This window comes from Drosophila mojavensis, unplaced genomic scaffold, assembly GCF_018153725.1.
Source record: "Drosophila mojavensis isolate 15081-1352.22 unplaced genomic scaffold, ASM1815372v1 contig_16, whole genome shotgun sequence".
In the NCBI taxonomy this organism is placed as follows: Eukaryota; Metazoa; Arthropoda; class Insecta; order Diptera; family Drosophilidae; genus Drosophila; species Drosophila mojavensis.
In genome coordinates this window covers 2,837,194-2,850,557 of record NW_025318693.1, presented here as the reverse complement: position 1 = coordinate 2,850,557, position 13,364 = coordinate 2,837,194, and the positions used below count along the sequence as shown (strand labels likewise).

General features: G+C 40.8%; 6 protein-coding genes and 1 long non-coding RNA gene across 9 annotated transcripts; 3 read left to right on the top strand and 4 right to left on the bottom strand.

The window, feature by feature from the left end:
* Positions 1–17: 17 nt before the first annotated feature.
* On the bottom strand, positions 18–3,731 carry LOC6573645 (heat shock 70 kDa protein cognate 4). Its single transcript, XM_001999675.4, has 2 exons — positions 3,580–3,731; positions 18–2,027 (listed from the first exon to the last, which is right to left on the bottom strand). Exon 2 carries the CDS (start codon positions 2,025–2,027, stop codon positions 72–74), a length of 1,956 nt encoding a protein of 651 aa, XP_001999711.1. The 5' UTR covers positions 3,580–3,731; the 3' UTR covers positions 18–71.
* LOC122756773 lies at positions 2,172–3,673 on the top strand. Its single transcript, XR_006356625.1, has 2 exons — positions 2,172–2,904; positions 3,035–3,673. It is a non-coding gene; the product is annotated as an uncharacterized LOC122756773 (long non-coding RNA).
* A 492-nt stretch (positions 3,732–4,223) lies between the features above and the next one.
* Positions 4,224–5,318, bottom strand: LOC6573646. Its single transcript, XM_001999676.4, has 4 exons — positions 5,012–5,318; positions 4,757–4,951; positions 4,449–4,689; positions 4,224–4,392 (listed from the first exon to the last, which is right to left on the bottom strand). The coding sequence occupies exons 1-4, from the start codon at positions 5,227–5,229 to the stop codon at positions 4,267–4,269; spliced, it is 780 nt and encodes a 259-aa protein (XP_001999712.1). The 5' UTR covers positions 5,230–5,318; the 3' UTR covers positions 4,224–4,266.
* A 418-nt stretch (positions 5,319–5,736) lies between these two features.
* On the bottom strand, positions 5,737–6,650 carry LOC6573647 (28S ribosomal protein S10, mitochondrial). Its single transcript, XM_001999677.4, has 3 exons — positions 6,550–6,650; positions 6,249–6,484; positions 5,737–6,139 (listed from the first exon to the last, which is right to left on the bottom strand). Exons 1-3 carry the CDS (start codon positions 6,556–6,558, stop codon positions 5,884–5,886), a joined length of 501 nt encoding a protein of 166 aa, XP_001999713.1. The 5' UTR covers positions 6,559–6,650; the 3' UTR covers positions 5,737–5,883.
* On the top strand, positions 6,642–9,101 carry LOC6573648 (protein arginine N-methyltransferase 1). The gene is made up of 4 exons (XM_001999678.4): positions 6,642–6,761; positions 6,828–7,441; positions 7,523–7,704; positions 8,264–9,101. Exons 1-4 carry the CDS (start codon positions 6,740–6,742, stop codon positions 8,952–8,954), a joined length of 1,509 nt encoding a protein of 502 aa, XP_001999714.2. The 5' UTR covers positions 6,642–6,739; the 3' UTR covers positions 8,955–9,101.
* On the bottom strand, positions 8,955–10,975 carry LOC6573649 (chromatin assembly factor 1 p55 subunit). Of its 3 annotated transcripts, XM_044007504.1 has the most exons (4): positions 10,879–10,975; positions 10,636–10,811; positions 10,010–10,570; positions 8,955–9,873 (listed from the first exon to the last, which is right to left on the bottom strand). In XM_044007504.1, exons 2-4 carry the CDS (start codon positions 10,655–10,657, stop codon positions 9,164–9,166), a joined length of 1,293 nt encoding a protein of 430 aa, XP_043863439.1. In that variant the 5' UTR covers positions 10,658–10,811; positions 10,879–10,975; the 3' UTR covers positions 8,955–9,163. The 3 variants fall into 3 exon arrangements, with proteins under 3 accessions (XP_043863439.1, XP_015022537.1, XP_001999715.1); XM_015167051.3 differs by having other exon boundaries at positions 10,636–10,975; XM_001999679.4 differs by having other exon boundaries at positions 10,010–10,567; positions 10,636–10,975.
* A 103-nt stretch (positions 10,976–11,078) lies between these two features.
* LOC6573650 (m7GpppX diphosphatase) lies at positions 11,079–12,682 on the top strand. Its single transcript, XM_001999680.4, has 3 exons — positions 11,079–11,546; positions 11,601–11,759; positions 11,816–12,682. Exons 1-3 carry the CDS (start codon positions 11,354–11,356, stop codon positions 12,607–12,609), a joined length of 1,146 nt encoding a protein of 381 aa, XP_001999716.1. The 5' UTR covers positions 11,079–11,353; the 3' UTR covers positions 12,610–12,682.
* Positions 12,683–13,364: the final 682 nt, after the last annotated feature.

Below are 13,364 nucleotides of genomic sequence, written 5' to 3'. Positions count from 1 at the left end.
TTAGAATCCAAGTTGTGTAAAACGTATAAATTGATTTATTGTTTGGTTTGGGTTTGTGGTTGGTGAATTGTTTAATCGACCTCCTCGATGGTTGGGCCAGCACCGCCGGCTCCAGCAGCGCCAGGAGCAGCGCCAGCTCCGGGCATACCACCAGGCATACCGGGCATGCCACCAGGAGCACCACCAGCGCTCTGGTACAGCTTGGTGATGATTGGGTTGCAAACGCCCTCCAGCTCCTTCTGGCGGTGCTCGTATTCCTCCTTGTCGGCCAGCTGATTGGCATCCAGCCACTTGATGGTCTCGTTGCACTTATCCAAGATGGTGGTGCGATCCGAGTCGGAAATCTTGCTCTTCAGATTCTCCTCATCCAGTGTGGCCTTCATGTTGAAGCAGTACGACTCCAGACCGTTTTTGGCAGAGATGGTCTCCTTCTGCTTCTCGTCCTCGTTACGGTACTTCTCGGCCTCGTTGACCATGCGCTCAATATCTTCCTTGGACAGACGACCCTTGTCGTTGGTGATCGTGATCTTGTTCTCCTTGTTGGTCGAACGCTCCAGAGCGGTGACATTCAGAATACCGTTGGCATCAATGTCGAAGGTCACCTCAATCTGAGGGACACCGCGTGGTGCGGGTGGAATGCCCGACAGTTCGAACTTGCCCAACAAATTATTGTCCTTGGTCATGGCACGCTCACCTTCGTAGACCTGGATCAACACACCGGGCTGGTTGTCCGAGTAGGTGGTGAAGGTCTGGGTCTGCTTTGTGGGGATGGTGGTGTTGCGCTTGATCAACACGCTCATCACGCCGCCAGCGGTCTCGATACCCAGCGACAGGGGGGTGACATCGAGCAGCAACAGATCCTGCACTTCCTGCGACTTGTCGCCGTGCAAGATAGCAGCCTGGACGGCAGCACCATAGGCAACAGCCTCATCGGGGTTGATGGACTTGTTCAGCTCCTTGCCGTTGAACAGATCCTGCAATAGGCGCTGCACCTTGGGGATACGGGTGGAGCCACCGACCAACACAATATCGTGAATGGCCGACTTGTCCAATTTAGCATCACGCAATGCCTTCTCCACGGGGTCCATGGTGCTGCGGAACAGATCAGCGTTCAGCTCCTCAAAACGAGCGCGAGTAATCGAGGTGTAGAAGTCGGTACCCTCGAACAGCGAATCGATCTCAATGCTCGCCTGGGTAGATGAGGAAAGAGTACGCTTTGCACGCTCACAGGCAGTGCGCAGACGACGCAGAGCACGCTTGTTGGTGGTCAGATCCTTCTTGTGCTTGCGCTTGAACTCCTGCACAAAGTGAGTGACTAGACGATTGTCGAAATCCTCACCACCCAAATGGGTGTCACCAGCAGTAGATTTGACCTCGAAGATGCCGTCATCAATCGACAGAATGGAGACATCAAAAGTACCACCGCCCAAATCGAAAATCAACACATTACGTTCACCAACAGCCTTCTTGTCCAGGCCATAAGCGATGGCCGCGGCAGTTGGCTCATTAATAATACGCAATACGTTCAAACCGGCGATGGTGCCAGCATCCTTGGTTGCCTGACGCTGTGAATCGTTGAAATAGGCGGGCACAGTGATGACGGCATTGGTAACCGTCTTGCCCAGGTACGCCTCGGCGGTCTCCTTCATCTTGGTCAACACCATGGAGGAGATCTCCTCAGGGAAGAAAGTCTTCTTCTCATCCTTGTACGTAACCTCGATCTTGGGCTTGCCATCAACGTTAACGACCTCGAAAGGCCAGTGCTTCATATCAGACTGGACGGCCGCATCATCGAATTTGCGACCAATCAGACGCTTAGCATCGAAGATAGTTTGGGTTGGGTTCATGGCCACCTGGTTCTTGGCGGCGTCACCAATCAAACGCTCCGTCTCCGTGAAGGCAACATATGATGGGGTGGTACGATTACCCTGATCGTTGGCAATGATCTCAACCTTGCCATGCTGGAACACACCCACGCAAGAGTAGGTTGTGCCCAAATCAATACCAACAGCTGGAGCCTTAGACATCTGTAACAAATAAAAAAGTATAGATTTTAGAATAGTTTATATAAGTATATATTGTTTTTCTTCTCTATTTTGTGTTATTTGGAAACTGAAAGCAGTGTCAACGATCGATTTTACATTCATTAGCGACATTTCACTGACGTGTTTGTATTGTATTGTAGAAATTAATCGATTTAGTATTCGTTTGAGAACTAAAGTCTAGAGTCATACATATATATTTTATTTACATTTTAGATGATGGTAATCAATAATTATCTCATTTAGTGGATATACATATATTCGTTTAAATATTAATTTTCATCAACAAGCTATTTAATACTAATTTGAAAGCAAAGGCTACAGCCCTGTCCATGAAAGCCCAATGAAATAAAAGTTAACGTTCTGATCATTTTCAGACCTTTTACGTAAAATTTCTCATGCGACGGAAACAGGTTGTTGCTAATGTCAGAGCGAAAACCAAAAACGGTGAAACGTGAGGTAAATGACTAATTTATATGGCCGAGACACGTATGTACATCCATGTGTATGTATGTACAATTTATTATGTATAAATGTTCCTGCAACATAAACACAAAGATAACAATAGAGTTGAAGTTCAGCTGCAATTGCAGCTGCTAAATTTCATCAAGGGATGGAAGTACCGCATGGACACAAAGGCGAAAATTCTGGAATACTATAAACCACAAACACACATACAAATACGCATAAGCATATGCATGTATCTACATGTATATGTATTGTGAACCACGCCGTTGCCAGACTGATAAGTTCGCACCTTGTACTGTACGCATGAACGAGACGGCAATAGTATACAAGCACGAGCGCGCTAAATTTTCATATATACGTTTGGACATGTTTTATTCCAACAACGCACACAAAGGTATAGTTTAAAATGCCGGTTAGCAACGCACTTTTCAATATAGAAAATAAAAATAGCTAAAATCCAAACACTTGCCATTAATGTTTCTTTATTTTTAACGAAATATTTCTGAATTATAATATAATTTTAGACGTCAATAGCTGAATGCTGTTATGACTCATAATGAGTAGGAAGGCGAATGGAAAATTTGTATGTGTGTGTGATGCGGCAATTTTTTCAATGGAATATTCCAGCAATTTTAGATAAATCAGCCAATTTCGAGCAATCATTAAATATTGATGTATACATAATTTGCAATGTAAGCAGCAAGGTTCTAATTATTGGAAGTCCCAAATACAGCAGAAAAATCGAATGACGCAATATATGCATACAGATGCATGTAAATACGCGAATATATTACATGCCAAAGTATTTTTGCTCGCATTTTAAACTTCAGCCACACGCAGCCATCATTTTTTATACAGTTCAATGGCAAAGCTGTATTTAAAATAACCCCAAAACTACTTGCATCAATGCACCTAACATCCAATTATTGATTTTAGTTGTAAAGCACATGGAAGACAATGGAAATTTTTTCAGGTCAAACACACGCGGCAATGAGCACGTGCCGAATTTAGAGTGCACTTTAATACATGAATGCATGTGAAAATTGTTAAATTCTAATTAAAGACTTACCTTTATGTTTTGTTCAGTTGAAATGTATTAAATATATGAATAACCGTGTAATTGCTACTTCACTTTGTCCCACTTAAATTTCTTTCTGCCGAACCGACACTCAAACGTTCGATCAAACTGGCGCTTGTTTTAGGAATAATGATGGCGTACGACTGTGCCTTTACTTATAAAGCGCCTTGCCCTGCTCTGGAAAATTCTAGTATATTAACTTTCACGATGTGGCAAGGCTGGCTGAAAACAGTGCTGTTCTAATGACGCTCAGTATTAATCGAAAATATCCAATGCTGCAGCCCTGCTTACTATGTTGCCTCTGCTCATCCGATAGCAAGCGCGCCAAACTTTAAACAATTCAAAAATAAGTTTATGAGACCTCGCAGTTATAAAACAATAAGTGGTGATATGAAGACCCCACATCAAAGTTGTCAAGTAGCTAATGGCATTCAGCTTATCAGCAATATTTGGTTGATAATGACAGGATTAGAATAGTAAGTGGGCTGTTCTATTGCTGTTTGTGCACTTTATCAATAGATTAGTGCATATGTTTTAAATATATACCTTTTATCGCACAACTTATCGCAACGATCTGCAAATACAAATGCGACAAGCGATTCGTAACCAATAAATAGAGTGAAACACCTTTGAAATGTTTCTATATATATTTTTTTATTGCTAAATTCATTATGCATATTAATTGACCTTATTTAGAGCAGGAGGTTTACAATCTGGTTCGACGCCTTCAAAAATAGGAGGTTTTTCACCGCTACCTCCTCCAATAATACCCTGTAGAATATCCGGCAGTTTACTATTGATAATCTGTAAGAGATGTGAATTATTAATTTAATTATTATTTATATATATTTAATACCCACCGCTTCGATTTTTTCAACAACTTTAGGCTGCTCATATTTCCATACATCATCCAATAACTCAACGCCCATTTCGTTAATTAGATCATGCAGGAAAATATCGATTCGCTCTTCCTCCATTAAATTTTCAAAATTAACTTTTAAATCTCCTAAAAGGAATTCTATTTGCAAATCTGTGATGGACAAAGAAGACGACAGTTTCAGCTTAAATGATATTTGAAGCGAAAAGTCTTTCACTGATGCTCTGGACATGGAAGAAGAGATAGATTTAACCAAAAGTCTTTATTTATAATCTTTTTCGTATTACTTACTCTGCATTGCCATCGCCAGCCAAATTAACAATATACGCCAAGGAACCTTTGGCAGTGTAAAGTGACTTGAAAAAGGTATGTGGTAAGGTGATTTTAATTGTGCTTCGTAAGCCAGGCACAACATTAATTTTAAGTGTATCTACAACAAAATCTGAAAGTCCTTTTAGTTGAAAGTCCTCGATGGAACCAGTAAAGCTGAAAGCAAATATCAATATACATATATTATACATATAATACGAATTGGGTGGCACTCACTCGATAAGGTATTGGTTATTCACAGCTGTCTCGGCAGGACCTAGTTCCAGTGGATCCAATGCAGGAAAGCCCAAATTGGGTATCGGGTGACACATGCGCATACGAAACTCCTCTAGAAATTCCAGTATTGCAGCCTCATAAACGCCAACAACAGGCGAAAGGCAGCAATAAAGAGAAGCCGTGGCTACAAGCAGACGCAATATGTGACCCGACTGCATAGTGAATATTCGTTTGCTTAGGGCTAAAGCACGCAACTGAAGTGCTAGGCCAACAGTATTTGGTTTTTGTCAAGTGCTACCATTTCCAGTTCCCATTATGAATGTCAAAATACGATTAATACAAATTCGTGATACTCTCTATCCTTATCACTGTTTTGCAAATAACAAAAAATACGCTCCATTTTATATTGACTGGTGTATAAGAGATATTCTGAACTATTAATTTAAAGTTATATGTTCGATTAGATTTACTATATCATATCAAATATTCTTGAAAGCTAAAAGTCTATGATGCTATCATTCAGAAATCGAATCTATTCATGGCATTTCATTGATGAATATATTTCGATTTGTATTCACATTTTTTAAAATTATTACTCTTGTCTTTGAGGTATACACTCTCTGTACAAAATATTTGTTATTTTGATATTAAGACCAAAAGCTTATCGCCAAAAACCTGGTGAAGCCTGAGACGTGTAAATCGAACATCCATTCTATGCTTATCAATTTTTGATTAAAACGACACTTTATTTATATTTAACCATTGAACAATAATCTCCACGCTTCTGTTCGGTTAATCGCTTCAATGACTGTTATCAAATACGTAAGAGCTGCAACACTTAAAACTAGTTTTAGTAAATATTTATGCTAATGCTAAACTTGTTCTGGCGGCTGTTGCAAATGAGCAGGCAGCTGCTGCAGCTCCGTCTTAGCTGCTTGAAGCGCCACGCCCTCGGGCAAATTGCGCTCGATGTACTCCAGGAACGTGTCCAGCGTCGAGCCCGTTAGCTTGTGGAAATTCATATAACGAAAATGAGTTCGAATCTCGTATTGAACGCGATGCTTCTTATAGATGTGTACGGACTTCAGTAGAGTCATTCGTTCATGGTGTGCCTTGCGGGGGCTCCAACTGTAAATGTACAAAGCATTAATATCAGAACATGTGCACATTCATACAATCAGTTTAAGAGAATAAACACACGAGCAAATGCAATCATTTATCTTACGGCGGCACTTACCATTTGCCCAACTCAATGCCCAAATGCTCCGCAGCGGTTGTCGCAAACCAGGTATAACTTCTCAGAACAGCCGGATCAATTCCTCGCAGCTCAATTTCTAATTTACTGTAAAGCTTATCGGGTTCGCCTGAATCCACAGCAGAAACATCAGCAGAGCCGGACGGTATATTTGTTGCTGTGCTGCTTAGAGCAGAGGCAAAGCGCGTAGGCTGTGTCAAACGCAAACTCTTTAATACCTAAATAGTAACAGTTCAAAATAAAATGTAAGTTTTAATAAATAAAAATAATTTGAGTTACGTACCTGAAGCATGTTGTTATTGCCACTAAAACAGAGTTATGCAAGTGCAGGGATGCGAAAAGTAAATTATTTATCGATAGTTTAATAACATTTGCCGGGGTGTGGAGACATTGTTTCTCTCCGCACGTGCTGCTGTCTAAGAGCGCCTTGAAACTATTTGGTGTTATTTATAAATTGGTTGCTATTTATTAATATGGATAATACAGAAAATAAAGGTACATTTATATACATTTATATACAAATAAATCATGATACATTTACAATATGATTTTTAATAATAGCTAATGAGTCCAGCTCTGATGAGGATGCATTCGAGGACATCGATGATAACGAAGAAATTGAAGACGACGACGAAGAAGAGCCAACAACTTGTTTATTTTGCACTCAAGTTTTTACCAGTATCGATCCGGCGATCGAGCATTTAAATAGCCAGCATAAAGTGAATTTGGCTCAGCTTAAGCAGAAATTCCAAATGGATCAGTATGCATTCATTAAGTTAATAAATTACATACGTGGAGGTCGAATAACTGCTGAGCAGTTGCTTCAGACCAAGCAACCCGAATGGAATGATGAGAAATATTTAAAACCTATTCAGTACGAGTCATGGCTATGCTACGACTATGATGCCATCACAACTGATGCTCCACAGGCAGCAGCGAGCGTACCCGAGTTGCTGCAACGCATTGCCGAACAAGGACAATTGCTGCAACAAGCCAGCGAGGATATGGAACGCATGCGCAACGACTACAGAGATCTTTTACAGAAGGTGCACAGCGAGGGAAAGGATACCGCAGCAACTAAGAACGGAGTTGTGCGTAATGCTCCGTCTTTTGATAAAGAATATTTCAATAGCTATTCACACTTTGGCATACACCATGAAATGCTCAGCGATACGGTAGAGTATTATAACTCTAACTAACTCTGTATTATCATTATTATTAATATTATTTATATTACTTATTGTCCCTTTAAATAGGTGCGCACTAGCAGCTACCGCTCTGCCCTAATGGAAAACCAAAAATTTCTGAATGGAAAGTCCGTTTTGGATGTGGGATGTGGCACGGGCATACTCTCCATATTTGCTTCTCAAGCTGGCGCTAAAAACGTCGTTGGCATTGACAATTCAGAGATTGTCTATACTGCTATGGATATCGTCAGGTAAGCCAGGCATTGCTAGGCATTTCAATCAGTTAAAGTGTAGATTTTTTATTTGATGATTAATAATAAATAAATTTGTAGATATATGATTATATTATTTCTAAAAAGTTGACTTCATAGTTTTTTTTATTCAATCAGCTTATTAAAACCTTAATCAACAGAATAATTAAAATTAGTTTATTTGAATTCACGTGACTGATTCAATCTAATTAGAAACCCAAATAACTCCAACTAGATCAATTCAAAGACGACAAGGCTAGACAACCCAATATTCTAATTAGAAATGCATAAAAATAAAGTGGACCAACTCACTTATATAAAGAAACCCCAGACACAATTGAACTAATACATTTTTATTGATTTAAGTTTGAAAACTATTAAATGACCGACAAAAAACATTTTTTTATTATTATAACTAAAATTCTTCTGTTCGGTCAATGGCATATATTCTTATTAGAATTAAATAAAAATAACAGAACATTGTTGATCTCACGATTATAAATCAAATTTAAATAGATTATAAAAAAATTTGAAACTAATTTAACCCACTCCCTAACAGAAAAAATAATATTAAGAATGTGCAGCTCATTAAGGGTCGATTGGAGGACACTGAACTGCCCGAGGCCAGATACGATGTCATCATATCGGAATGGATGGGCTATTTTCTGCTCTACGAGGCCATGTTGGACACGATTATCTATGCACGCGAAAATCATCTGAGTCCCAATGGGAAAATTCTACCCAATCGCTGCACACTCCATTTGGTGGGCATAAATGAGATGCTGCATGAGCAGCACGTGGAGTTCTGGTCCGATGTCTATGGAGTGGACATGAGTGATTTGCGCAAGCGCAGCATAGAGGAGCCGCTAATTGAGGTGGTCAATCCAGAGCACATATTAACCGACAGCCAAGAAATAGCCAGCTTTGATATGATGACCGTTGATCTGAACTATTCGAACTTTTCGCATGAATTCCATTTAAAGTGCACCCAAACGGGCAAGCTGGCTGCCTTTGTGGGTTACTTTGATACATTCTTTGATCTGGAAAGGCAGATCATGTTCAGCACTTCACCAGCTGCGACGCCCACACACTGGAAACAGACGGTCTTCTTCATGGACCAGCCACAAGCGGTGCAGAAGGATCAGGTGATAAGTGGAAAGATCATGTCGAGGCGACACCAAGGAGATGCTCGTGCTCTACGCGTAGACATTGAGGCGTTTGGCAAACTGTTTAAATATACTGTCGATTGATTTGTTGGTCTTCAGATTGTTTTAATGCAAGATTTGTTTTGTAGCCAAAATGTGAACTTAATTAATTGTAAAAGTATGTAATATATAAATTAAAATGAGTACACGTCGCCAGGTAAGCTGGTTTCGTGCTTAGAGCCAAGAAAACAATTTCACATATTTTTCTTAATGGAGGTTGGGAAACATGCCAAAAACAGAAGTTGTAGCGGGCCTTAAGCCGTATTGGTTTCCAGATCGGAGGCGGGTATTTCGGGCTCCTCATCATTGTACACATTCTCAGCCATTTGCCACACTTGCATGATATTATCCTCCGACACGGAGCAGATGATCCATGGCTCATTCGGATTCCAGGAGAAGTCGCTGATTTTGGCCGTGTGGCCGCCGTGTATGAATAGCAGCTCCGGCGGCCCATCTTCGGCATCCTCAGAGCTCTGCTCCTCGCCAATTTTCGACAGATCCCACACATGGAGGCGTCGATCGGTACCTGAGGAGGCCAAAATAGTCTCATTGTGGGGCGACCATTGCACCTGGAAGATCTCATCCTTGTGTGACTCGAAGGAATGTAGTTTCAGCTTCAGGTTGCGCAAGTCCCACAATGCGACCGTCTTGTCTGCCGAGCCGGTGGCCAATATGAACTCGGAGTACGGATTAAAGCTTAAACAATTCACCTCAGCCGTATGCGCATCTACAGTGTGCGATGGCTTCGATGTGTTGTTGTTGCGCGTATCCCAAATCATCAGCTTCTGATCATCAGCCACCGAGCCAAAGAGCGATTCGTGCAGCAAATGCCAAGCGACATCCTCAACGACGGCCGTATGCCCAGTGAATATATTTTTCGCATCAATGACGCGATGCTCCTTGGGTGTGGCATTAATGTCCCACAAGCAGATGGTATGATCATCAGAGGCCGAGAGCAAGTAGCCTAATGAAAGAACACGAAATAAGTCAATATGCATTAAAAAAAATATATACAATCATATTAAAGCAATCTTCTCATAAGCACAAGATGTCTACCTATTATTTAATTTATCGGTGTATATCTAATATCTTGTGCTTACCATTCAAATTGGGATTCCAAGAAAGGCCGTAGCCTTCCTTTTGATGTCCACGCAAACGTAGGTCAGGCTGGCATTCGCCGGATGGTTCAGGTTTGCTTGGATGCTTTGTGTAGTCAAATACGAGAACATCACTCGATGGAGTTTTCGTTGCAATGACGCAAGCATTTTGGGGCATGTAGCGTGCCCGGTTCACTTCGCCTTCGTGATTGATTTTGATTTCAATTTCAATTTTCCCGCACACTGAACCAAAGCCGCCAAACTCTCCTTTCTCATTGTCATAGTGGGAGCCATCGAATTGGGCATCCTCACTGGGCAGCTGGACGCTGGCAATAAGTAAATGGTTTTGTTCATCCGAAGTGTGTGTGCCCAAAATGAGGCGATGCACAGAGTAATCCTTGCCATCCTGTTTGGTCACATCGGGCAGCCATTGGGCCGTCAGCGAGGGCCATTCCAGAGCGTGCGTCATGACCAAGTCATATAGAAATGGAGTATTCTTCTTCCATATCTTGTACTCTTCGTTGATCACACGTTCCTCGACGGCATCGTCAAAGGATTCCGCTGCTTATAAACCAAAATGTTAGTCTTAATTATCATTTTCAACAAAATTGTCAATATTTTATAATTACCATTATCGCTGCGATCCACCATTTTGACGCACGCAGCTAAAATATAATTTCACGCAAATTTTTGTGCGCGTCGCAAAATTCAGGCGCCAAAACAACAAAGCGGCGGCGGTAAAAGCGTGTTCGCAAAGTCGGCAAAAGTTTTCAGGTTTTGCGATCTTGGGCCGCAAGTAAACGATCTGCTTAACAATGCAAAACTTTAAATAACACTTAAAGTGCGTTTACAGCAATTGCATATGCCCTTACACTTTTTGCAACAATACTTCCAGCAAAAAGTGAAGAAATTACTTTTCCTCTTCTCTTTTTTGTGCAAGCGCGTCGGCTGCTAGATGCGACAGAGACGAGTGGAAATATTATCGACAGCGAACTGAATAAGTCGATAGGTTGAAAACATTCTTGGTATACAGGAACCGTTGTCGATTGCTGACCTATGTGTGTGTGTGTGGAGCAAATATGTTAACATAACTAGTTTAGAAAGAAATAGTAATTGTATTATTACGAAATTAATCATTTGTCAATATATTTTTCACAATTTCTTATAAAAGTAGGCTAAACGGCCTATAGTGCAAAACATCTACATTGCTAATAACAAGATTCAATACAATAATATATACTCGAATGGTAATGGATCATTAACATATCGTTTATCCGTTGTTTGTCAGCACTAAATAAATATATTGCCGCCGAAACAAGACAACCCGAAGAAAATAAACAGAAAATAATGCCTGAACAAGTAGAATCAAGTCCAAAACTGAATGTAAGCAGTGAGATTAAGTCGCCAACTTATGATTTAACTAAGTTCCACCTCAAACGCATACTCAGCAACAATAGCAAATGCAAGAGTATAACATTACTTGGCACTTTCCCGGACATATCAGAAACTGACGCTGCAATTGTTGTTTTCGAAAAAAATGGTTAGTAATTCGTATGTGTCTTAAAAAAATGCTAAATGTCTTAAACTTATGCAGCTTATCGTGAGAGTGACGTGGCAACTGAAGTGCCGGCAGATCAGGATGCCGACTCGAGTCCCAAGCCGAGCTACTTTAGCACGGATCTGCAAGTCCGCACCGATTTTATAAACAATATTTACGCAAGTTTTCAGTGTGTGCCCACCCAGGAGCTGTGTAGTAAGTAATTTCAATTGCTTTGCCTAACAAACACCCAAACTTTACTCTCTTAATAGCCGTCAAAGGTACAGTGATTTATCCAGCCACTGAGAAACATATTGAGAAATATTCCATATGCCAGAAGTATATAATAAATGAAACCCCAGATCTCTACGAATCCATTACGTTGCCGTACATCACCTCAAGCCAATTCTCGTTGGACTGGGTGTACAATATTCTGGAGCACAAACAGGAAACTGAGCGTATTGTATTCGAGGATAAGCATCCAGAGAATGGCTTTGTCCTCCTTCCTGATCTCAAATGGGATGGACGCAATGTGGAGACCTTATATTTGCTGGGAATAGTTCGCAAGCGTGATATTAAATCGTTGCGTGATCTCAATGCGAGCCACTTGCCCTTGTTGCGCAATTTACGAGAGTCGGCCAAACAGGCGATACTTGAACGCTACGGTCTGAATCCCAACCAGCTGCGAATGTACTTCCATTATCAACCATCGTTCTACCATCTGCATGTACATATCAATCCGATTAGAAACGATGCACCAGGCATCTGGTGCGAGAAATCGCACATGCTGGACACTGTCATCAACAATTTGGAACTGATGAATGATTACTATCAGCGAGCCAGCCTGCCCTTTGTCTTATACGAGGGCAACAAGTTGTTGGAATTATATGACAAACAGTTGGAGGTCCGCCAAGTCGTAGCGCAGGAGCTGAGCGAAGCTGACGAAGCGCCCGAAGCTTTTACAGACGATGAGCCCGAAGAGGGACGGGAATGCAAGCGCATCAAGCTGAGCACTCCACAGAAGGAGTCCAATGAAGCGGAACTTCTCGAAATGCCGTGTGCCTAAAATTGGATCTATTGATTATCAACCTGGTTTGATATAATAGTAAAAATAAACGTACAAAAGCACTCAATCAGTATTTCTGTTGTCAGTTTTTTGCTTTCTTTATTTATTTATTTAATTATTTATTTATTTAATAATAGTGTCGCTATGTCTGTTGTGTATTTGCTGTTGTTGTAGTTGTGGCTGCTTTACGCTACGATCCGTCAGTGTTTTGCTTTGTTTGTGGCCTTTTCTTTTGTATTCTAATATTTGTAATACGTTGAAATACATTTACTGCCTTTGGGGACATTTTTGCTCTTTCATCATCTTGCTCGTTAACTATCAGAAATGTATGTATGTATCAATAAAAATCATATACATATGCTTTTTGACTGCCTAAATGCTATTTTTGAAATAGGTCGAATTTTTTTTGTTTGCTTTTGGTTTCCATGGGGCTTCCGCCTTTCAAATGTCTTTAACTTTTTTGTTTAATATTTATTTTATTTTTATTTCGTTTTAGATTAGATTTTCTAGCGGTATATTCGAGAATGCCGAATTCGATTCGGAATTTTCGAAAGTCGTGCTAAGCGAATGCTTTGATTTTATAAGCTCGTCTCTGGCTTACGAGTTAAAGCAGTTGCTTATGTATGTATGTGTGTGAGTGTACGTGAGTCGTTCATGTGTGTGTATGTGTGGAGTCGGTGTAGGGTACATGTCGGAAATCTCTTGCCTGGAAGCCTTGTACAACATCGTTTAAATACATATACATATGCAAATAC